The sequence below is a fragment of the Thalassophryne amazonica genome, chromosome 21, assembly GCF_902500255.1.
Source record: "Thalassophryne amazonica chromosome 21, fThaAma1.1, whole genome shotgun sequence".
Classification (NCBI taxonomy): domain Eukaryota; kingdom Metazoa; phylum Chordata; class Actinopteri; order Batrachoidiformes; family Batrachoididae; genus Thalassophryne; species Thalassophryne amazonica.
The window spans coordinates 8,896,812-8,923,046 of NC_047123.1; the positions used below are offsets into that span (position 1 = coordinate 8,896,812).

The 26,235-nt window shown below is 44.8% G+C and overlaps 2 protein-coding genes across 2 annotated transcripts in view; one reads left to right on the forward strand and one right to left on the reverse strand.

Annotated features, from left to right (window-relative positions):
- dtnba (dystrobrevin, beta a) overlaps window positions 1–19,446 on the reverse strand; it is a 90,761-nt gene extending 71,315 nt beyond the window's left edge. The window contains 1 exon segment of the mRNA XM_034161958.1: window positions 19,134–19,446. The gene's annotated coding sequence lies outside the window, so the exon portion shown is untranslated.
- A 4,153-nt stretch (window positions 19,447–23,599) lies between these two features.
- LOC117503375 (toll-like receptor 5) lies at window positions 23,600–25,991 on the forward strand. Its single transcript, XM_034162592.1, has 2 exons — window positions 23,600–23,939; window positions 24,064–25,991. Exons 1-2 carry the CDS (start codon window positions 23,892–23,894, stop codon window positions 25,957–25,959), a joined length of 1,944 nt encoding a protein of 647 aa, XP_034018483.1. The 5' UTR covers window positions 23,600–23,891; the 3' UTR covers window positions 25,960–25,991.
- Window positions 25,992–26,235: the final 244 nt, after the last annotated feature.

Genomic DNA, 26,235 nt, shown 5'->3' on the forward strand with positions numbered 1-26,235 from the left:
TCCTCCTGGTCGTTACTGTGAGTTTCTCTGTGAATTTTTGGACCTTTTGTCTGACTTAGTGCTTAGCTCAGATAAGATAATTATAGTGGGCGATTTTAACATCCACACAGATGCTGAGAATGACAGCCTCAACACTGCATTTAATCTATTGTTAGACTCGATTGGCTTTGCTCAAAATGTAAATGAGTCCACCCATTTAATGCTTCGATCTTAAATATGATCAATCTGTCTTTATTAGTTGGCTATGTACCACAGGCTTTTAAGGTGGCAGTAATTAAACCATTACTTAAAAAGCCATCACTTGACCCAGCTATCTTAGCTAATTATAGGCCAATCTCCAACCTTCCTTTTCTCTCAAAAATTCTTGAAAGGGTAGTTGTAAAACAGCTAACTGATCATCTGCAGAGGAATGGTCTATTTGAAGAGTTTCAGTCAGGGTTTAGAATTCATCATAGTACAGAAACAGCATTAGTGAAGGTTACAAATGATCTTCTTATGGCCTCAAACAGTGGACTCATCTCTGTGCTTGTTCTGTTAGACCTCAGTGCTGCTTTTGATACTGTTGACCATAAAATTTTATTACAGAGATTAGAGCATGCCATATGTATTAAAGGCACTGCACTGCGGTGGTTTGAATCATATTTATCTAATAGATTACAATTTGTTCATGTGAATGGGGAATATTCTTCACAGACTAAGGTTAATTATGGAGTTCCACAAGGTTCTGTGCTAGGACCAATTTTATTCACTTTATACATGCTTCCCTTAGGCAGTATTATTAGACAGCATTGCTTAAATTTTCGTTGTTACGCAGATGATACTCAGCGTTATCTATCCATGAAGCCAGAGGACACACACCAATTAGCTAAACTGCAGGATTGTCTTACAGATATAAAGACATGGATGACCTCTAATTTCCTGCTTTTAAATTCAGATAAAACTGAAGTTATTGTACTTGGCCCCACAAATCTTAGAAACATGGTGTCTAACCAGATCCTTACTCTGGATGGCATTACCCTGACCTCTAGTAATACTAATATTAAACAAATATGTAGGACTGCTTTTTTGCATTTGCGCAATATCTCTAAAATTAGAAAGGTCTTGTCTCAGAGTGATGCTGAAAAACTAATTCATGCATTTATTTCCTCTAGGCTGGACTACTGTAATTCATTATTATCAGGTTGTCCTAAAGTTCCCTGAAAAGCCTTCAGTTAATTCAAAATGCTGCAGCTAGAGTACTGACAGGGACTAGAAGGAGAGAGCATATCTCACCCATATTGGCCTCTCTTCATTGGCTTCCTGTTAATTCTAGAATAGAATTTAAAATTCTTCTTCTTACTTATAAGGTTTTGAATAATCAGGTCCCATCTTATCTTAGGGACCTCGTAGTACCATATCACCCCAATAGAGCGCTTCGCTCTCAGACTGCAGGTTTACGTGTAGTTCCTAGGGTTTGTAAGAGTAGAATGGGAGGCAGAGCCTTCAGCTTTCAGGCTCCTCTCCTCTGGAACCAGCTCCCAATTCGGATCAGGGAGACAGACACCCTCTCTACTTTTAAGATTAGGCTTAAAACTTTCCTTTTTGCTAAAGCTTATAGTTAGGGCTGGATCAGGTGACCCTGAACCATCCCTTAGTTATGCTGCTATAGACTTAGACTGCTGGGGGGTTCCCATGATGCACTGAGTGTTTCTTTCTCTTTTTGCTCTGTATGCACCACTCTGCATTTAATCATTAGTGATTGTTCTCTGCTCCCCTCCACAGCATGTCTTTTTCCTGGTTCTCTCCCTCAGCCCCAACCAGTCCCAGCAGAAGACTGCCCCTCCCTGAGCCTGGTTCTGCTGGAGGTTTCTTCCTGTTAAAAGGGAGTTTTTCCTTCCCACTGTCGCCAAGTGCTTGCTCACAGGGGGTCGTTTTGACAGTTGGGGTTTTCTGTAATTATTGTATGGCTTTGCCTTGCAATATGAAGCGCCTTGGGGCAACTGTTTGTTGTGATTTGGCGCTATATAAATGAAATTGATTTGATTTGATTTATTTAACTGCTGCCGTGAACATGCACGTTACAGGCTGGCTGAACATGCACATGTATTTCTTACACTGGAAAAGTTGGAATATGTTGGAAGTGGCCGAGAGAGTCCAGCAGCCGTGGCTCATGGTCAGTGGTCTGGACACACCTCTCTTTTCTTCTTCTTCTTCTTCTTGTAAATCAGGACCACAATGGGGAAACATCTCATGCAGGTGGCCGTGGTCAGCCATGCACACAGAGGTGGACTTAAACACAGTGGAACCGTGGATGACATCTGCCCACAACAGGATGGTGTGAACCTGGACATCATTCTCGGCTGGCAACTGATCGTGATCCATGCGCGACGACTTCTTTGATGGCGTGGACTTCACATATTTAATCTTGGAAAAAGTGGGTGAGTGCCCTGTTCATTTTGTTTTTACTTTGAGAGGGTCTGTCAGATTTTGGATCTCATTGTGCAGAGTATGCTGACTATACCAGAGCTCCATGCTGTTTTAACTCTGTTATAGCTACTGCCATGGACGTGCACGCAGAACACTCCACTGTTTTTCAGGCTGTCTGATCACACAGTTGTATTCCTTAGATTTTTCACAATAATATTAATGACAACACTTATAAGCTTGCACAAAGCTGAGCCTCTAGCAGACTTTTTTAACAGACTAATGGACGTGCACGCACACTACATCTTCTCACAGTGGAGAGCGGCTGCTGGTTTTACGGTGACTGCATCAAAATTAAGTTAGCACTTTTAAAAACAAGCCACCATAACACAACTGCGGCTCCGTTCTTGACCTTAGTAGCTACATTCCATTCAACAGCATGCTCAAAGCTACGTAAAACCTGTCAGAAATATTTGGAAAAACAAGTACTGGTGAGTACTTTGTTTTCGGTAGTCTCCATAGCTGTTTGTTGCGAATGCCGTATGCTTTGACAACAATCATGGAAGTGCACAAAGTAATCCTGGTGCATCTTTGGATGGTCACTAAGAACCTAAATCTAAATTGTTATGTGCGACATGTCCTTTAGGGCCCCTTCACACATAGTGTGAAGTTTGGACAAAGTGCGTACTTAATGCGCATGATGCAGGAATCATGTGCAAACCATGTGAAATCGTCCCTGCCTCCAACGCCTCATACACCTGTTGTTACAACTATTTGCGCACACCAGTGGCTGAAAGACAAAGTGTGTGCTGTGCGAACACATTGCACCCTCTCCCAGCAGGTGCCAGCCAAATTGCAGGTGACACGTATAAACATCTAACATCGCTCGTTTGACACTTAGAAAATGTGTGGCCAGTTGCACTTTTCACACAACAGCAGACTGAAGGCAACCACAGTCATACTCACAGAGAAATTAGTTTAAGTTCCACACGAGTGTGGCTTTGGCATGTGCACTGAGAACTGACAGGAGGTGTGAGGTGGTGATCTGTCATTCTGGACATCCCAGCTTGACAACACCTACTGTGTTTGGACGGACATGGACTAACACCTGCCCATTGTGAAGCATGTATGTCTGATTGCTGTACTTACGTGGATATAAATCCAATCAATTTCAAATCAATTTTATTTATATAGCGCCAAATCACAACAAACAGTTGCCCCAAGGCGCTTTATATTGTAAGGCAAAAGCTGTACAATAATTACAGAAATACCACAACGATCAAAACGACCCCCTATGAGCAAGCACTTGGCGACAGTGGGAAGGAAAAACTCCATTTTAACAGGAAGAAACCTCCAGCAGAACCAGGCTCAGGGAGGGGCAGTCTTCTGCTGGGACTGGTTGGGGCTAAGGGGAGAGAATCAGGAAAAAGACATGCTGTGGAAGAGAGCAGAGATCAATCACTAATGATTAAATGCAGAGTGGTGCATACAGAGCAAAAAGAGGTGAATAAAAAGAAACAGTGCAGTGAGCGAGCGTGCACACGGAGCAGACAATGACAGCCTGCCAGGTTGAAATGGACCGTCAGATCAGAAAACGTAGCGGCGATCTGACCATCACATCACCCATGTGAGCTCTGTTCCACATGACGTGGTGTTTGTGCTGTGGCGCGCCATCCACAAGACACACGTGTTGGGCAGAAAAACACGCATGCGGCCGACTGGACGCACCTGACCAGTAACTGTGGACATGATCAGAGCACACTGCTTCTCATTCATGTCATTTCATGATTGTATGTATGTGACCATAGGTCATCTACAAAGGAACTTAACGGATCATATTTGTATTGCTTGCTTGATAAATGCGGTGCTTTTATATGGTGTGTAATTTTAATTTTTTTTTGTAACACTTCATGACCTTCCTGATATGAGGCAGATTCCCGCAGCTTTCAAAGGGCAGCTCCGTAGCTCAATGGTAAAGTCTCTGACTGGTAATCAGAGCTTTTGGAAGGCGCGAGTTCACATCCTGGGGTGGTATTTTTTTTCTTGATTTTTTTTTTATTTTTCTATTCCACATGAGCTGCGTGATGTGGTCTCACGGGTACCGGCTGTTTTGTTTTTTTTATTTATTCCACATAAGCGGCGCGATCATGTTGTGCACATCACACTGTCCCTACTCGAAAGAGAACATCACGTGCACGAACTTGCACCGGGCTCGCGCTGTTTCGCCGTTTTTGACCAGACGTCGACCAAAATTCGCATTATGGGTGAAGGGGCATTTAAGGGGCCTCTTCATTCTCTACATCCTCCCTCTCGGAAGTATCATCCGTCATCATGGTCTCCACTTCCACTGTTATGCTGATGACATACAGCTTTACATTTCCACCACATCCATAAACCCTAACATTCACTCCACCCTCACCCACTGCCTGTTTGAGTTAAAAACTTTGATGCAACACAATTTCTTGAAATTAAACACTGACAAAACAGACATCATCATCATCGGCCCTAAAAACATCACAAAATCAACCCATTTTTCACTCTGTTTTGACAACACTACACTCACTCCATCCCCCCTTGTCCGCAATCTTGGAATCCTTCTCGACCCCACCCTCTCATCTGACCCACACATTAAACAAATAACCCGGACTGCATTCTTCCACTTGAAAAATATCGCACGTCTCCGTTCATCCCTCACTTTCTCCGCTGCTGAAACCCTTATACATGCTTTTATCACATCCAGAATCGACTATTGCAATAGCATCCTCTATGGTTTACCTTCCAAAATACTCAATAAACTACAGTATATACAAAACTCACCCACACCCGCACTCGAGAACACATCACCCCCGTCCTACAAAACCTCCACTGGCTCCCCATCACTCAACGCATTCACTTCAAAATCCTCCTGATCACTTTCAAAGCCCTCCATAACCTGGCCCCCACATATCTTACTGACCTCCTCCACCGCCACACTCCATCACGCTCTCTCCGCTCCTCCGACACAAACCTTTTGTCCTTTCCCTGTAGGACCAGGCTCCGAACCTGGGGAGACAGAGCCTTCTCCATCGCTGCCCCTACCCTCTGGAACTCTCTGCCCCAACCACCCCGTGCTTGCCCCGACCTCCCCTCCTGGAGGCTCTCGCCGCACAAGTGGAAGCGCGCCCTCCGGGCGCCGCTGCGGCTCTCCCTCCCGAGGACCCTGCGCGTGAGAGTGACGTTCCACTGGTCGTTCAACGGTCCCTTCCTCCGTCCCCAGAAGCTTACATAAGCCCTCCAGAACCGTACGGAGGCTGTGTGGAGACGTGCGCGGATTTTTTGATGCAATGTTCGCTCGTCTTCGCACAGCGTCCCGTGATGTACGCGAATGACGCTAGCAAAGTAGCTTATGTAATAAACCTGCTTCGCGGGGAGGCACGCGCTTGGGCTACAGCGCTCTGGGAGCAGAACTCACTGCTCCTTCATACATACGATGGGTTTGTGCGGGAGCTCAGAACGGTGTTCGATCATCCCAATAGAGGAGAGACCGCTTCAACCGCGCTACTGTCGATGAGACAGGGGCGTCGGAGCGCAGCTGCCTATGCAGTCGCCTTCCGCATCGCGGCGGCGAGATCCGGCTGGAATAGCACTGCCCTCCGCGCCGCCTTTGTAAACGGACTGTCACTGGTCCTAAAAGAGCACCTGGTGGCGAAGGACGAACCGCGGGACTTAGATGGGCTCATCGATCTAGTTATACGACTCGACAACCGGCTAGAAGAACGCCGTCGGGAACGAGGCGAAGGGCGCGGCCAGGCACGCGTCGTCCCTCTCCCTTCCGGTTCCGACCGAGCTCCGCCCTCCCCACGCTCCTCTGTTCCTGCGCTCCGTGCGCCTACGGCTCCCCCTGCTGACGAAGCTATGGACACGAGCAGGGCAACATTTAGGGCACCTGGAGCACAAAGGAGGCGGGCCTACGGAGCTTGTTTTGTTTGTGGCTCGAGTGAGCATCTTGCAAACAACTGCCCCGAGCGGTTAAACTCCAACGCCCGCCCCTAGAGGACTGGGCAGGGGTGGGCCGAAACATTCACGTGGGACACACCCACATTGCCACACGACTCCCAGTCACGATCCTGTATGAGGATTCAACCCTGAAGGCCCCAGCACTGGTGGACACGGGCTCTGAGGGGAATCTGTTAGATAGCAGATGGGCCAGGGAGATAGGGCTCCCTCTGGTGGCTCTTACCTCGCCTGTACAGGTTCGGGCACTAGATGGCTCCCTACTCCCACCAATCACGCATAAGACACCTCCAGTAACTCTGGTGGTGTCAGGTAACCACCGGGAGGTGATCAAGTTCTTTGTGACTCAGGCCACCTCCCGTGTGGTTCTGGGTTTTCCCTGGATGCTAAAGCACAATCCCCGGATCGATTGGCCGTCCGGGGTAGTGGTTCAGTGGAGCGAAACCTGCCATCGGGAGTGTCTAGGTTCCTCGGTTCTTCCCGGCTCCCATGCTAAGGAGGAGGTCCGAGTCCCGCCCAATCTGAAGGCGGTGCCGGCGGAGTACCATGACCTCGCGGACGTGTTCAGCAAGGATCTGGCTCTCACGCTTCCTCCCCACCACCCGTATGATTGTGCCATTGATTTGGTTCCAGGCAGTGAGTTCCCGTCCAGTAGGCTGTACAACCTCTCACGGCCGGAACGCGAATCAATGGAGACCTACATCCGGGACTCATTAGCTGCCGGGTTGATCCGGAATTCCACCTCTCCGATGGGTGCTGGTTCTTTTTTGTGGGTAAAAAGGATGGCGGCTCGTCCATGCATTGATTATAGGGGGTTGAACGAAATCACGGTTCGCAACCGATACCCATTGCCCTTGTTGGATTCAGTGTTCACCCCCTTGCATGGAGCCAGAATCTTCACCAAGCTTGATCTTAGGAATGCGTATCATTTGGTTCAGATCCGGAAGGGAGACGAATGGAAGACGGCATTTAACACCCCGTTAGGTCATTTTGAGTACCTGGTCATGCCGTTCGGTCTCACTAATGCTCCCGCAACTTTCCAAGCGTTGGTAAACGATGTCTTGCGGGACTTCCTGCACCGGTTCGTCTTCATGTATCTGGACGATATACTCATCTTTTCCCCGGATCCTGAGACTCATGTCCGGCATGTCCGTCAGGTCCTACAGCGGTTGTTGGAGAACCGCCTGTTTGTGAAGGGAGAGAAGTGTGAGTTCCACCGCACTTCTTTGTCCTTCTTGGGGTTCATCATCTCCTCTAACTCCGTCGCCCCTGATCCGGCCAAGGTTGCGGCGGTGAGAGACTGGCCCCAACCCACAAGCCGTAGGAAGCTGCAACAGTTCCTCGGCTTTGCAAATTTCTATAGGAGGTTCATTAAGGGCTACAGTCAGGTAGTTAGCCCCCTGACAGCCCTGACCTCACCAAAAGTCCCCTTCACCTGGTCGGATCGGTGCGAAGCCGCGTTCAAGGAGTTGAAACGGCGCTTCTCGTCTGCACCAGTTCTGGTGCAGCCCGATCCTAGCCGCCAGTTAGTGGTTGAAGTGGACGCCTCGGACCTCAGGGATAGGAGCGGTGCTCTCCCAGAGCGGGAAGACCGATAAGGTCCTTCACCCGTGTGCCTATTTTTCCCGCAGGTTGACCCCCGCTGAACGGAACTATGACGTCGGCAATCGAGAACTCCTTGCGGTGAAAGAGGCCCTCGAAGAGTGGAGACATCTGTTGGAGGGAACAGCCGTGCCATTCACGGTTTTCACTGACCATCGGAACCTGGAGTACATCAGGACCGCCAAGCGGCTGAACCCCAGGCAAGCCCGCTGGTCACTGTTCTTTGGCCGTTTTGACTTCCGGATCACCTACCGTCCCGGGACCAAGAATCAAAGATCGGATGCATTGTCCCGGGTACACGAAGACGAAGTCAAAACGGAACCGTCGGATCCCCCGGATCCCATCATCCCGGAGTCCGCTATCGTGGCCGCCCTCACCTGTGACGTGGAGAAGACCGTCCGGGAGGCCCTGACCCGTGACCCGGACCCCGGAACCGGACCAAAGAACAGACTCTACGTCCCACCGGAAGCCAGAGCTGCAGTACTGGACTTCTGTCACGGTTCTAAGCTCTCCTGTCACCCTGGGGTGCAAAGGACCGTGGCAGTCGTCCGGCAGCGCTTCTGGCGGGCGTCCCTGGAGGCCGACGTCCGGGACTACGTCCAGGCCTGCACCACCTGCGCCAGGGGCAAGGCCGACCACCGAAGGACCTCAGGGTTGCTACAGCCGCTGCCCGTCCCACATCGCCCCTGGACTTTGTCACGGGTCTCCCGCCATCCCAGGGAAACACCGTCGTCTTCACGATAGTGGACTGTTTCTCCAAGGCGGCCCACTTCGTGGCCCTCCCGAAGCTACCAACGGCCCAGGAGACCGCGGACCTCTTGGTCCACCACGTCGTCCGTCTGCATGGGATACCATCAGACATCGTCTCCGATCGCGGGTCCCCAGTTTACCTCACACGTTTGGAGGAGCTTCTGCCGGGAACTGGGGGCCACGGGTCAGCCTCTCGTACCGGGTATCACCCCCAGACCAACGGGCAGGCAGAGCGGGCCAATCAGGAACTGGAGCAGACACTACGCTGTTGTGACAGCCGCGCACCCGACGGCCTGGAGTACCCACCTGGCCTGGATCAAGTACGCCCACAACAGTCAAGTGTCATCAGCCACCGGCCTCTCCCCTTTTGAGGTGTGCTTGGGTTATCAGCCCCCCCTGTTTCCGGTGGTTGAGGGAGAGGTCGGTGTGCCCTCGGTCCAGGCCCACCTACGGAAGTGCCGTCGGGTGTGGCGTGCCGCCCGCTCTGCTTTATTGAAGGCCCGGACGAGGGCGAAGAAACATGCAGACCGGCGGCGGGCCCCGGCCCCCAAGTATCGTCCTGGGCAGGAGGTATGGTTGTTCCACCAAAGACATTCCTCTGCAAGTGGACTCCCCCAAAACTCCAGGACAGATACATCGGACCCTTCAGAATCCTTAAAGTCATCACCCCGCCGCAGTGAGGCTCCAGCTCCCGGCCTCGCTGCGGATCCATCCAGTTTTTCACGTGTCACGGATCAAGCCCATCACACCCTCACCCCCTCTGCACCCCGGGTCCGGCACCACCTCCTGCCCGGATCATCGACGGGGGAACCGGCTTGGACTGTGCGCCGGCTCCTCGACGTCGTCGAATGGCCGGGGTTTTCAGTATCTGGTGGACTGGGAGGGGTACGGTCCGAGGAACGCTCCTGGGTGAAGAAGGCTTCATCCTGGACCCGGCCCTCCTGGCCGACTTCTACCGTCGCCAATCCGGACAAGCCCGGTCGTGCGCCAGGAGGCGCCCCGTGAGGGGGGGGTCCTGTTGTGTGGGCCGCTGAAGAGGAGGTACTGCTGGCCCCACCACCACAAGAGGGCGCCATGCCTGGAGTGCGGGCTCCAGGCACCAGAGGGCGCTGCCACCTTACGGGAGCAGCCAGGGTGACAGCTGCCTCCATCACTGGACACAGCTGTTCCACTCAACACAGAGGTATATCAGCAGAACGGCGTCTCCACCTCAGTGCCGAGATATCGCCTTGAGATTAAGGTACCTTCTCTGCAAGCATATATTGAAGACTCTGATACCTTGTTAAACCTTTTCAGGACAGCTGACTACAGGAAAGCTACTTGCTTGGATAAGTACTCACCTTCCTGTTCATTGTGACAAGAGGGGAGGCGGCTTTCTCCCCTCTCCGTCTACTGGGTGCTGTCGCATCCATACCTGTGTGTTTGTGCTCTTTCCCGCCAGCAGTACCGGATCCGACGAGCGGAGGCAGTGGCCACCTGGGAATTCGGGACGTGGCGGTTCCAGTACTTCTGGGTTTCGGTGGCAGAGGAGATCTGGGTGGTTCCGGTTCGACTAGGACGGACGTCTCCTACCTTCGAGCCTGCCCACACGACACCAGCAGATTTCGGCTTAAACTCCAAATTATTAATTGTGTATTGGTTGTGCTCTTTTCACAACAGTAAAACTTGTTATTCACCTTTCTCCATTGTCCGTTCATTGCGCCCCCTGTTGTGGGTCCGTGTACCTACACTTTCACAACAGTTTTTATCCTTTTCTTTTGGTTTGTAAAGCATCTTTGAGTGTCCAGAAAAGCGCTATACAAATAAAATGTATTATTATTATTATTATTATTATTAAGCACACCATCCATTCAGCAAATACGATCACGCAGTATACAGATATCATACATTAGGGTTGCACAGTATTGGAAAAAATTAAATTGTAATTATTTTTTTTTCTGGAATGAATATGATAATAATGTGATATGCTATAAAACAACAGCAATTATCACCAGATTACTTGAATATGGAAAGAATAAATTATTCTACAATGATTATGTTGACTTTTGTAGGGAAAACCCATCTTCTCTTGAACTTTTTCTCAGCAGTATAACTTGATAAAGTGGCTTTTTCAGACTTTTGAGATCACTTTTGGTGGTGTGCTTGTACCTTTCTTCTGCAGCCCCAAATTCCACTGTCACAACGTGCTCAGGTGTTTTACAACAAATATATCTTATGAAACAGGGAAAAATCTATACAGTCACTCTTCTTTTAATATTAAACCACTGTGCAGCTCAAGATCATTCATCAAGTGGACGACAGTAGACTTGAAGCTTATCTATGCTCAGAGAAATGAATGACACTTGCCTGAAAAACACTTTTTTTTTAAAGAAACTCAAACAAGGCACTGAGGAAAATTAGTACCATTTAATTATTTTCCTAAACTGCCTTTTCATTATGCTGTACTTTTATTGCTGACAGCAACTCGCGCACCTTAGGCTTCCAAATTGTGAAAAGCCAAATGAGTGACTCCTTCTACGGGCCTCTAAATGCTACTATGTTTAAAACGAGGAATGCACAGTGTAATCTCAGAAATGACATAAACAAGAAGCTGGGTAGGAATGAAAGCGCTAATCACAGGTTTCACCCTCGCTGTGCCGTTATCGCCCCATTCTTTTGGGTAGCAAATCTTTTTGTTTTCTCAGCCACCAGGATCTTATGGAGCAGTGGACTACGTTACAACTAACTCACAAAGGAACCTGTGCAGATAACATCTCCACAAGTTACCACTGATTCCATCAAATAGCTTTTTTTTAGAACAAACATTATGTTGGATAAATGTTAAATATGATACCTTTCTAATGCCCCCCCCCCCCCCCCGTAAACAAATTCTCCACTGATGAAATGTCATGTGATCACCAGGATTCCACAGTAAATCTTGATGAAGTAGGTGGGGCAATGACCCAGGAACAACTCATTAAAATTTTGGAGCGGCTCTAAATGAAGGAGCAGATCTTGACCTTTGATACACATTACAGAGCAAATCAGTTCACATTTGATTCAAGACTACCAATCAAAGAACAGGATTTAAAAAAAATCACTGATCAAGATCAAAGATTAGTATTACCGTACCTGTCAACAACTGCCAACAGAAATGCACAGTCCCAATCAAAGTCATGATCAGAACCCAAAGTAGGTTTTCAGGAGCCCATGATATCTAGCCATAAAAGTACTTTGGTCCAGATTCAGATGATGACCAAAATCTGGTGGACAAAAATGTTTTTTAAGAACTGGAACGTGGCTTAAGGTTTAAGTTACCTTAAAAGGAACAGTGGGTTTTGATGGAATTACGCGCATTACTAAGTGCGTATCTAGTTATTGTTATTATTGTATTACTGCTCTGAATAATCCTTGCAAGCACCTTTCCCACAGCAGAGACCAGTGTAATACCAGAATCTAGGTGTTCACTTTTTCCTTTTCATAGTGGGACAAGTCCTTTCTTCCAGTCTGTAGGGATGATGCCAATCTCACAGATCAAAACAATGATTATTTGCAATGCCAAGAGAGTAGCATCTCCACCCGCCTGGAGGAGGTCAGTACCAGTACAACAGATCCCTGGAGCTTTTCTCACTATCAGGTGTTTCACTGTGTTTGTGAGCTCACCAGCATTTGTGGGTCAACTGGAGAATCAGCCACAACAACCCTGGCACTGCAAATGTTGAACGTCCTGGCAGGAGGATCGACCTTATACCACTATTCAAAGTAGCCAGGCTAAAAGACAGTACAAGAGAAACATCTGTCAGGGCCGAGGTATCACCTAACCTGGCCATAATGGGAGGAGGTGTAATTTTGGAGGAACTAAGTGCTTTGATTCCTCTGTAGCCAAGATGAGGGTTACCCGATCCCAGCTGCAAAGAAAATCCTGTGAAACAGCGTGATCTTGCCAAGTGTCGGAAGAATTCATGTTGGACAATATGTGGACAGCAGTCAGCAGAACTTCAACTAAATCCTTGGGGTTAGAGTCCACAACCTCGGCACTTCCATAGATCTTACGTTCTACAGAAGTCGACACCATTTTTCACCAAGATTATGATTAATATCCTTTGCAACAACACCTTATCCAGTGATGCCACACAGCATGCCTTGAAATCAGGATTCAGCAACTCAAAGGTCCTGACTTTTTGTAAAATCAAGCAGCACTGATCCATTTTCATTATTGTTACTCGATCCATGAGGACCAATGCAGTCCGTGCAGGCAGCCCCATCAGTGTCGGTAGTCACACCGAGACTCCCCCCATGACCAGTAGGGCAGTCCACAATCAGTAAAGCTGCAAGAAAAAGTCACCTAGATACTTCTCGGTGAGGTTCTAGCATAGACTACGACAACAGACAAGACACCCAGAGAATGTTTAAGTCTAAGCCTCACAATACAATCATTGATGGGGATAATATCTGACACCATCAGAAGACGCCAGTTCGCCACAGCAACAGCCCCTCAGTATGTCAACTAGACCAACATAGGTTTATGCCAACTGCATCATTTCAACTCCATTGTGGTGGTGGTGTGAAAGGAACAATTACAAACATATATGTTGCAGACTGGGTGGTGGGTTTCAACCCTGGTTGCTTGAGTGTTGGCATTAAAAATTCTGACCGGTGTACTGCCTCGGTAACCATGGTGTACCATGGTGGTGCTAATATATAAACTACATGCTAAAACTTCACTCAATGGAAATACTGGTGCACAAACTTCTTAGATGTCCGTTAGTACAAAATTATCTGCATAGCAAGCTACATTATCTAAGTTATTTGTAACAAAATGCTAAAAAAAAAGGACAAACACAGATGAGTCTACAGCAGCTAGCAACCACCTGCTAGCAGGTCCTGTCTGCACCCAGCACAGTAGCTGTCACTCAAAGCCTAATTATTTATAACTTTATAGCTTAAAATAGCTTCAACTGATGAGATATATCAAATTTACCCCCATACAGTTGTCAATAACAAGGAAAGAAGTGACACAAACCAAAAGCATTTTTTGCAGCATGCTGTAAACATGCTTATGTATTTTGTCTCAAGGATAAATGTAAAAATGAAAAGCACCTGCTTGCAGCAGAAAGCAGAAAAGACAAAAAGCTCTGAATGCGTGCGACTGGGGAGAGCTAACATTTACCGTTTGGTATGCTTATGTATTTTGGGTCAAGGATGAACGGCGCCAAAATGGAACGTTGATGCTACTAATATCTGTGTATTTTTGTTGCTAATTACATTCTGGACTAACATGTCATTACAGCAGGGGGCGGTAAACCAGCTTCATATTAAAAGTGTGAGTGCATGTGTGCATGATTTTATTTAGTAAGTTCAACGTAAGTACATAATATCAATCAATCAATCAATCAATCAATCAATTTTTTTATATAGCCGCCAAATCACAACAAACAGTTGCCCCAAGGCGCTTTATATTGCAAGGCAAGGCCATACAATAATTATGTAAAACCCCAACGGTCAAAACGACCCCCTGTGAGCAAGCACTTGGCTACAGTGGGAAGGAAAAACTCCCTTTAAACAGGAAGAAACCTCCAGCAGAACCAGGCTCAGGGAGGTGCAGTCTTCTGCTGGGACTGGTTGGGGCTGAGGGAGAGAACCAGGAAAAAGACATGCTGTGGAGGGGAGCAGAGATCGATCACTAATGATTAAATGCAGAGTGGTGCATACAGAGCAAAAAGAGAAAGAAACAGTGCATCATGGGAACCCCCCAGCAGTCTACGTCTATAGCAGCATAACTAAGGGATGGTTCAGGGTCACCTGATCAGCCCTAACTATAAGCTTTAGCAAAAAGGAAAGTTTTAAGCCTAATCTTAAAAGTAGAGAGGGTGTCTGTCTCCCTGATCTGAATTGGGAGCTGGTTCCACAGGAGAGGAGCCTGAAAGCTGAAGGCTCTGCCTCCCATTCTACTCTTACAAACCCTAGGAACTACAGTAAGCCTGCAGTCTGAGAGCGAAGCGCTCTATTGGGGTGATATGGTACTACGAGGTCCCTAGATAAGATGGGACCTGATTATTCAAAACCTTATAAGTAAGAAGAAGAATTTTAAATTCTATTCTAGAATTAACAGGAAGCCAATGAAGAGAGGCCAATATGGGTGAGATATGCTCTCTCCTTCTAGTCCCCGTCAGTACTACTAGCTGCAGCATTTTGAATTAACTGAAGGCTTTTTAGGGAACTTTTAGGACAACCTGATAATAATGAATTACAATAGTCCAGCCTAGAGGAAATAAATGCATGAATTAGTTTTTCAGCATCACTCTGAGACAAGACCTTTCTGATTTTAGAGATATTGCGTAAATGCAAAAAGCAGTCCTACATATTTGTTTAATATGCGCTTTGAATGACATATCCTGATCAAAAATGACTCCAAGATTTCTCACAGTATTACTAGAGGTCAGGGTAATGCCATCCAGAGTAAGGATCTGGTTAGACACCATGTTTCTAAGATTTGTGGGGCCAAGTACAATAACTTCAGTTTTATCTGAGTTTAAAAGCAGGAAATTAGAGGTCATCCATGTCTTTATGTCTGTAAGACAATCCTGCAGTTTAGCTAATTGGTGTGTGTCATCTGGCTTCATGGATAGATAAAGTTGGGTATCATCTGCGTAACAATGAAAAATTTAAGCAATACCGTCTAATAATACTGCCTAAGGGAAGCATGTATAAAGTGAATAAAATTGGTCCTAGCACAGAACCTTGTGGAACTCCATAATTAACTTTAGTCTGTGAAGAAGATTCCCCATTTACATGAACAAATTGTAATCTATTAGACAAATATGATTCAAACCACCGCAGCGCAGTGCCTTTAATACCTATGGCATGCTCTAATCTCTGTAATAAAATTTTATGGTCAACTGTATCAAAAGCAGCACTGAGGTCTAACAGAACAAGCACAGAGATGAGTCCACTGTCCGAGGCCATAAGAAGATCATTTGTAACCTTCACTAATGCTGTTTCTGTACTATAATTGTAAATACATTAAAAAACGTATTTTCCGTTGTGGTCCATTTAAAAATAAAATAAAAAAATTGGAAGTAATAATAAAATATAATAATAATAATAATAATAATAACAATCATTAGTATGTGTATATGATAACAAGAACCTAAACAATTTATAAATACTTTAAGACAGTAATTAACATTAAAAAATGACATAATTAACAGGAAATAAAAGGATTGAGTTCCTCTTCTAAAAATTGTTGAGGTCTAAGGTTCTAAAAACATTTTGGAATCACATGCCATTCCAACTCATTATACAAGTTTTACTTAATTTATTACCACCCTTGAAAAATGTCACTTACCTATTTTATATACACTACCCAATCTAGAGCCCATGGATCCCCACTGGCAACATGCTAATTGACAGTAGATTCCTAAACCACGTTAACAACAACAATACAAACAATGCGTACGAATAGACACTTCCATCACCATACATCCATCCATTTTCAATACCTGCTTACGCCAGTTAAGGGTCAAGCGGGGCTGGAGCCTATCCCAGCATTCATAAAGCGCGAGGTAGAGTACACCCTGAACAGGATGCCAGTCTGTCGCAGGGGTCACATATAGACAAACAAACACATTCACACCCCACAGTCAATTAAAACTTTTAATTCACCTAACACAGATGTAGGATTAAGCTGTAGTACTCAGATGGAACCCGCACAAACTCCACACAGAAAGATGGGAATCGAACCCACGACCTTCATGCTGTGAGGCAACAGCGCTAACCACCGTGCTGCCTGTCATAACTACAGGCAAGGTAATTACAAATATTTTGGAACCAGAGAAAGAGTTTAAGTTCATCACTTTAAAAGGTAATTTCAGCCCAACATATATATGGACAGATAAAAGTATGTAACTCATAATCATGTGACCCAAATTGACCAATCAGAAGTACTACCTACATACAAATAGAATACAGCAACATACGCATAGCCACAGCCTACTGTAGCCCAGAATCCTCTGCGCACTGAGGAGGGAGGCTTGATAATGGCTCAGCTTAATGCTAACTTTAATATTGAAAATGCCATAGACATGCTAACATGTTAGCATCTGTCCTGTTTTTAAGTTATAAAATTGTTGTGTGTTGGGGGGTGTGGCTGGACAGTTTGGTGTTCTTTTATTTTCTTTGCTCTCCAGGTGACATGAAAACTGATTTGTCTGTGGAGAAGGTGCTGGCTGAAGAGTCCTTCACCCTCATCAACATCATGTGCAGCACCTGTGAATGGTGCTCACGTGCAGCCTTAAAGACTTTCAGCTGAAGCAGATAATGGATGGCGTTCTGCATTTAAGTCATGTGTGATTCAAGCAGAACTGCCGGGAATACGACCTTGTGATGTTCGTTTGTGAGACGCTGAGGACCGCGCCTGGGTTTGACACATCGAGCCCGTGAAGCAGGAAGGGTGAGGGACACATGCTGTCAGCACACATCGCAGAGAGTCGGTTTGTCGTGTCCACCTGGGGGGTGTTTGGCGGTGGTAGTGGGTCCAGGAGCGCCGGGGCTTCGATCCTTTTGGGCGCTGGAGAGCGTGCCAGCCTTCACTCCACCAGAAGGACGCTATTTTGGTTTTTTTACACTTTGTTGTGCACCAGTGGGTGAAATAAATAAATTGTTTTTGTTATTGGAACCGCTTTCTGGTTATTTTTAGCGCTGGGTTCCGTCTGACGCAGGTCCGCTCCTCAACCCGCGTCGACACATAACAAAAATACATCTATCAACTGTTTCAGAAGACCATAACAGGTTGGTTTAACATTAAAAAGGTAAATATTACTCACAGACATATGCTCTTTAAGGTTTTAGCAGGGAAAAATAAAAAGATGTGAAATAAAACGAACCAACGAAGCAGCAAATCAAAGACTGAAGCACTGCTTCATTGGTTCAAAGCAAAGGCTTGTTTATACAGACTCGCTGCAGGGTCTGTAATCAATATAGAGAGATGATCATTTTCCTGACAAACACCCCCCAAAAACAACGGCCGCTCTGAAGGACCGATGAGGGAATCATTAAGCAAAAAGGCTATTGATATTGATGGATCTAATCATTTCTTAAGGATACCTGAAAAGAACTGGTTCATGACACGCAAATCCTAACAACAACACACTTTTTAAAATAAAACTCACATTAAAGACTCATGATTATCTTAAACACCTAAATACATATTTTGTAGAGCCAGACCGATATATCGGCCAGCTGATATTATCGGCCGATATAAGCCCTTTTCAAAGTACTCACTATCGGCCGAAATTTTGCTGACACAACGCTGATAATTTCTCATAAACATAACAGTTACTGAAATAAAGTTTGTCGGCAATGTAAAATGTCCTTGCACTGTTTGTCCAGTAGATGGAGCTCTGACTCCATTCAACTGAGAGCTGCTTACACCCCTGCTTAAATGTGTTCATCACCGGCCACCGTAGTTCACCGTCACACTGCACTGATCCGCTGACAATCCTGAACCTATATCTAAGTTGCAGCAACAAGAGGGACAAGATCAGATGTATTTCACAACTCTTTTTAAGGATATGTATTTGCTAATTTCACAAAGGTTTAATTCTTGATTGCATTTTTGGAACTTGAAAATTCTTCTGTGTTATAAAGTTAATCAATATGCGGACAAAGCTTCAGCTTTTAGCCCATACCTTTTTGTTAAGGGTCCAAAACAGAACATTTTATTCTTTTAAAAATAATAATAATAATATCGGCTGATTTATCGGCTATCGGCAAATCAGCCGATTTATCGATTACCAGCATTTTTTCATCCAAATATCGTTATCGGCATCGGCCTCAAAAAATCCATATCGGTTGGGCTCTAATATTTTGGTTGAACTCACCTCCATAGCGATGCAATGTTGCGAACAAACTGCTTGTTGCTTGTCCACTGACAATGAAATCTCGGCCTTCCCAGCGAGAACGTGATTACGTGCGAGATTTGACACCGTAAAGACATCAATGAGTTAAGACCGTTATGACGTTCACTGATAATTTCAAATCAATAAAAACAATAAATGTGAAGAGTGGGTTTGGTTATACGTTATGGGGACGAGCATTAAAACAAATAAAAAAACGCGGAGGTTTTTTTATTTGGCACTCTGAAGCTTCCATAATTTTCAACTAATCTTTAAAAAAAAATCTACAGTCCGTTAAAAAAAAAAGAGAAAGTTGTGCCCACCGAAGCTGCGGTGACACTTGAGCGGCGCCATGTTGCAGAAAAGTTTAACTCCATGTTCACCTTCTTCCCCCGAATAAATGTGCAATGAGTCCTGACCACAACTCGCGAGTTTTCTCTTAAAGTCAGGCTGAAATGTGAAATGTGGTTATTAACGAGAGTTATAACGGTTCTAGGCGGATAAACTCACCGGCAGGTACTTAATGAGACCGCACACCGACAACATCAACGCCGCCGCCGACTTTTACTGACACAACCTGCTTTTCTTCATCTTCTTATCTTGTCGTCGCCGTGGTTCGAAGCTCCGCTTTGGCTCCACGGACCGTCCTGTTATTCATTTCCGTACGGATCCATGTTTCACAGCCGTACCGGCTGCAAAAGTCCACTCGTTTTTGAAAGAAAGTCACTCCTCTCGTCCGTCCTCCTCCCTCCTCTTCTTCAGTGGAAACTGACACCCAACCAACTCTTTTTTACACCATTCATATAACTCATATATTCATCAGTTTTAACACAGGAAAATCACTTATTTCTCACACAGGCATCGGGTTTTATTTCTTTTTCTTCTGCAGTGATTGTGTTGTTGCCAAGTCCGCTTCTTATCAGCACGGGCGTAGGAACTGGGGGGGGATGCAGGGGAATTGCCCCCCTCGACTTTTTTTTTTTTTTTTTTTTTTTTTTTTAGAAATTTTAGCTTACGAGTTGAGCATTTTAAAGCAGTCTTTTAAATCTATTTTTACATGATTTCTAGCTGTGCATTTGCAGAAGGAAAATTTTGAATTTCAGTACAGTGGTCCCTCATTTATCGCGGGAGTTACGTTCTAAAAATAACCCGCGATAAGCAAAATCTGCGAAGTACTCAACGCTATTTTTTGCAATTATTCTAGATGTTTTAAGGCTGTAAAACCCCTCACTACACACTTTATACACTTTTCTCAAACAGGCATTAACATTTTCTCACTTTTCTCTCTTGTGTAAACACACAACACACTTTTTCGTCTGTGTGAGAAGATTATAAGCAGACACACGCAGAACACAGTGCGCGTACTCTCCCTTCACTCACTGCCTCCGGAGGTACGGATGTGAGACCCGCAAAGAATCCAAGTCCTCTCTCGGTGGCCACGGAGCTCTGCGGCTGCGGTCAACATTCGCATCAAAAGAGCAAGCGTAGTCTCTGGACCTGTTGCCAGATTTGGCGCAGCTCCGCACAGCAGACAGTGGGGCAGTGTGAGTGGCCCGCTGCTGCGTTTACCAAGCCCACAGGCTCAGTAAGTGCATCGGAGGCAGTGAGAGCAATCGCAGTGATGCCAACCGGTGCCGCGACTGGTGCCGCGACCGGCCCGCCTGATAAGGACACAGAACACTGTTAAAAAAAAAAAAGCATGCAAAATTGCACAAAAAAAAAAAATCCGCGAAACTGCAAAGCCGCGAAAGGTGAACCGTGTTATAGCGAGGGACCACTGTATTTTCGAAACAAGTCCTAGTGCACGTTCTGCACAGTGTACAAAGCAATGGCATTGTTCAAACTGCAGATGTTTCTATGCATTTCAAAAAATTTAATCATAACCATAACCCTTAACTTAAAGGGGACGTTTGACATTTTTGAACCTGAGTTGTATTTATAGATGTTTTGTTGGGGGGAAAAAATTACATTAGTTAGAATGTAAACACCATTAGAAACAAGCTAAAAACACTCAGTAAGCCACTTTTTGTCACCACTGAACAGGCATAAATGTTATTAGAAGTTTCTGGAAGCACTTGGACCTGGGAGGTGGGAAAAAATAATCAATTTGTAGGCAATGGATGATTCTGAATCAATTCACAAATGACAAACATTAATTGCAGGGGTAGGAGCAGGGGCGCTAGCCACCTTTAATGAGCACATGTCACATGTAAGCCTGTATTTCTAATTTTACTTGAGTAATTAATTTTTTATTATTATTATTTTATTTTTTTGAGCCGGTAATGTCCTTTTTATTTAAGTGCAATTGCTGTATGGCTTTGTTATAGCCAGTATGCTCCAAAATCTTGCAGACCACAGAGCTGTGAGTGAGATAATAGAGAAAACACCTGTTTTTGGACTACGATAAAATAAATGCGACACACCTCAGAAGAAAAAGCACAGAGTGACAAGTTGTGGCTACATCTGAGTACAGTTTTTAACTTCAAAATCTAAAAAAATAAAACATAAATAAAGTGACAGAGTGCTTGTTTGAACTACTAAAGAAAATCACCACTTTTATCTTCACCTTTCTGTCATTTATGTTGCGCACAGTTTGTTCTGCTGAACCCAAAGTGCAATTAAAAGGAAATACGCCTGCACGAGACGAGAACAGATGTCACACCCATCTTCTGCAGTTTAGCGTGTTCCTCTTAATGATTCTTGCGCAAGTTCAAAGTGCATTAGTGCAGCACAGCGAGTGTGCACGTGCAGGTGCACATGCATCATGATGAGGTGCACATATGTGCATGCACTTCATAGTGCTGTACGTGCACCTGCACATGCATGTGCAGGTATGCTAAAACCTAAGCACACGCATGCACACATGCACAAATACATGCACACACACACACACATACTTGTATTTTGTGGCGTTCATAATTGGATGTAATCAAACATAATGAGGTTATATGATGTTATGTTAATACTACTACTAATAATAATAACAATGAGTTGACATTATAAATTAGTCTGGTTTGATTATCAGCTCATGGTTGCCAACTGTGTTCTGAAAATGGAGAAATTCTGTAGTTTCCACACGATCTGTCATCAGTGGATCCAGTGATTGCTGCATATTCAGCATGTTGAAAATATTTTAAAATACATTATAAATTTTGAAATTCATGACCACGTCACTGAGGGATTTCCCCTTTGAAATCAGAAGTATAGCCACAGGTATTAGTCCCAACGTTAACCTGAGTGCCACGTTTGGTGGCACCAGCTTGATTTGCAGGCAGGTACACTTTAAAGGGGTCACATGGTGCAAAATTAGCGCCCCCCCCCCCCCCCCCCCAATATGTTGGAAGATTAAATATGGTTTGAGTTTCAGGTCAAAAGCTATAAGTCTCAGAATCATAAATGTCAGACTTTTAAGACATGGTGACTAAGAATAAATTATCTGACTTCATTTCCATAAAATTTGCCATTTTCCAAAATATTATCATGAATCAAGAAATTTCACCTTGATCTCTGACCTTGATTGTTGACCAATCCTAACCCAAATGAATTCACTTCTTCCCATCCACTGGCCCAGTGTACCTGTCAGATTTGGTCAAAATGCGATTAGACCTTCTTTAGATATCTTGCTAACAAACACACAAACATCGTTACATAGAAATCAAGGTGATCACAGCAACACACACTTGGGCGGCGTTGGTAGAAATTCATCATAAAGAATGCATTAAAACTAAACAAGCGAAATACTGCGTCTGGCAACTCTGCCTGTACAACATTTGGAGGACATTACTATATGTGCATCATGTCAGTTTTCTCATTATTCTTTGATATTATCCTGTTATCTTTGTGATACTATATAATGGCCTGGAAACCTACAACTATAAGGAATCAAAATCTTATTTTTTTAAATAAAATACTCTGTTTAATCAAATTGATAAAATCCTCAGGGCCATTTTTGAAAAGTAAAATTTAGAAATTTGAGTTCTGATGTTTTGCTGACATAACTATGAAGAAAAGGCATCAGAAGTTCAAACAGTGGCACTGATCTTCACTTCATGTTGTTTCTTTCGTGGATGGACATGAGCAACAGTGACAACTGGATCACAGTGATGAAGAAAATGCTGATGTCAACTGGGAGTATGTTCAAACAGGACTAACATCTAGTCTGTGTTTGATGCTCCTCTTTGAAAATGTCCAGCACATGTTTTTGTCAGTTTAAAAATCAGTGACTGGTTACACAAGATGTACACAAGATGATGCCCTCATCACTTCACAGCTGATAAATGTGCTTGGATTCAGACCATCTTATTAATGTGTGGCTATAACCCTGAGAGCCCTGATGATGCTTCCCTGCATCCTGGTCAACTTTTTTTTAATCATATTTCTATTAATAGCTCTACAAAGTGTTCTAGACACACATCTGTCTCACATTTAGAAAGCTGAAAGTGTTCTGAACATTTTGATATGCAACATGTGGTCATACTAAAAGAAGGATTTTCTTAAGTTGTGGTAAAAACAAGAAAAGCATCCTCGGGGCTCTAAGGGTTAAATAGAGGGGCTCCCCTAGACCCCCCTCTCCCTGCCCACCTTCAGAGGGGGGCGTGGCAGCTCATTTCCATTTAAAGAAACACAAACTGGTAGGACATTTTTTAAGAGATATGAATACATGTATTTGTTAATTGATTTATTTTGAGAATACATCAGTTTGGTGGGTACGCGACATTTTTTACTATAACTTTCGCAGTTGTTTGAACATATCCAGTGATCTTTATTAGAGCCCGACCGATATATTGGCCGGCCGATATTATGGGCCGATATAAGCCCTTTTCAAAGTACTCACTATTGGCCAAAATTTTTTTCTTTGAACCTTGTTATTAACTTTCATTAACATCAACAAAGCCATGTAAAAATCAACTTACATTAAATATCAGCAATATTAAAGTATGGAGAAACTTTTTTAACATGTACTAGAACACGTGTGGTACCCATTTAGAACTTCCCTTGTTTCACGTTAAGGTAATCACTCAAACCCAGAGCCGCACTAACGACGGGCTACAAACGCACACGTGTACTTCCCCCCTTTCTTGCAAATGTGGAGTTTTCATAAATGGGAAGTTCCACTCAGCGTCATATGTACACTGCAGGGTCAGTGCTCAACATATGTGACGCAAGTGCTTACAGATAAAAACGGTGCCAACACAAATCTCCGCTCAGATTCACACTGCACAGGCTGGACGGTTGTCCGTTGGACTTACTGTGGAAGACGGCGCAAGGATGTGGATCCTGATTCTTCAGGCGGTTGTCATTTGTGTTTTCCTGCAGGTACGAAAGCATATATGTGAATTAAATGTGGAATAAAATGTAATAACATTGAAATAAAGTCTATAAATACAAAATACTTGAGCAATTTTACTTTTGCAATACCTTCATGACTGTCCTCTTGTAGGTGCCGGGGTGCTTTCCATCATGTCTTATATTTGGCCCTGTAGCCAACTGTGGTATGCAGAACCTCAGATGGGTTCCCTCACTGCCGCCCAGGATCACCCACCTGTATCTGGAGATGAACCGCATCAGTGAGGTCAATGCTTCGTCCCTGTCAGGCCTTGAAGAGCTGCAGGTGTTGGACATTGGAAAGCAACACGTACCACTTGTGATCAGAAACAACGCCTTCAGCAGACAGCAACGTTTGACGAAGCTGGTGCTCGGATTTAACATCGGTCTTCGGCTGGAGCCGCAGGCATTTCTGGGGCTGTCGAATTTACAGGAGCTTCATCTGAATTACTGCTCGCTACGGGAGTCCATATTAAAAGACAACTATCTGGAGCCACTGGCCTCCTTGGAGACTCTTGACCTGTTTGGTAATCACATAAAGAGGGTCCAGCCTTCAGTGTTCTTTGCAAATCTGACAAAGTTAAAGGATGTGAACTTGAAGCTGAACAAGATTGATATGATATGTGAACCAGATCTTCTTGGTTTCTGTGGGAAACACTTCCAAATGCTGAATCTGAACTCCATCCAACTTACAGACATGTCAAGTCGAAGTTTTGACTGGAAGGAATGTGGGAATCCTTTTAGGGGGATGTCCTTTCAGACACTAGACTTGTCCTACAATATGTTCAGCACAGGCAAATCGAAGCAGTTCTTCAGAGCCATAGAGGGTACTAAGATTTCCCATCTCAAACTGTCAGGACCCATGGGGAAAGGATTTTCGCACAACAATCTTCCTGATCCAGACAACGGTACATTTGAAGGCCTGAGGAACAGCGAAGTCCGCATTTTGGATCTGTCAAAAAACAGAATATTTGCACTGCATCCAAGGGTTTTTCATCCACTCAAAGAGGTTGCGGTCATTGATGTCTCCAAAAATAACATCAACCAGATCCTCAGAAATGCTTTTGAAGGTCTTCAGGGTCATTTAAAATCACTGAACCTATCATACAACCTGCTCGGTGAGATCTACAGTTACACTTTTCAATCTCTGACGAATTTGGAAATATTAGATTTGTCTTACAATCACATTGGGGTGCTGGGATATGGCTCATTTACCGGCCTTCCCAAATTAAAAGCCTTATCTCTAACAGGAAACTCCCTCAGAGAGCTAGGCTTTCCCGCGTCTTTGCCCAGTTTGGGTTATCTCTTCTTGAACGATAATAAATTGACACCTTTGTCCGTGAACAGCCTCAAACGTTTTGCCAGTAATGTAAGCTATCTGAATGTCAACGACAACAGATTCACCAATCTGGGGAATGTTTACATCTATTTATCTCAGTTCAAACACCTTCAGTATCTGGCTTATGGGGGAAACACCATTAGGACCTGCAGCATCACGATAAACCATTCTCCACTCAGGAGTTTCCAAACCCTGGATCTTCACAGCAGCTCCATGCAGGCTGTTTGGACTCAGGGCAGATGCCTTAATCTCTTTGACAATCTCGGCAGTCTGCTGAGACTCAATCTGAGCTTCAATGCGCTGAGATCTCTACCTGAGGGCATTTTCAAGGGTCTCACCTCAGTCGTGGAGATTGACCTCTCATCCAACGCTATCACATATCTGCAAGCAGACGTCTTCCCCCGAAGCCTGAAAACACTTAGTCTCGCCAACAACTTCATCGCCTCCCCCGACCCCGTCGCTTTCTGCTCCCTCAGCACGCTGGACCTAACCTCAAATCGGTTCCACTGCGACTGTAATCTGAAGAGCTTCCTGACGTGGCTCAACAAGACCAATGTGACATTCGTGAGCCCCGTCAACACACTTAAATGTGAATTTCCTTTAAATTTAAATCAAGTTCCTCTGGTAGATTACTTTCTTCAGCTAACACAGGAACAAAAACAAAATGACTAAAGTTCAAATTCATTTGGACGTAACTAAAATGACTGTCACGTCAAGTGGCCTTGAATTGAATTAAATCTATCCACTTATTCCAGTTAAGGGTCATGGTGGGGGGGGGAGCTGGAACCGATCACAGTGGTAATTTAATAAAATGTGTACTTGAAATAATACTGTACAAAGAAGGCATTTTAACCTGATTATGTGATTCATGATTCACTGGACGAATGTAGGTTCTTCAAAGTACTGTAGCATGAATGAAAGACACCAGAGGGCTGAGCCATACAAACA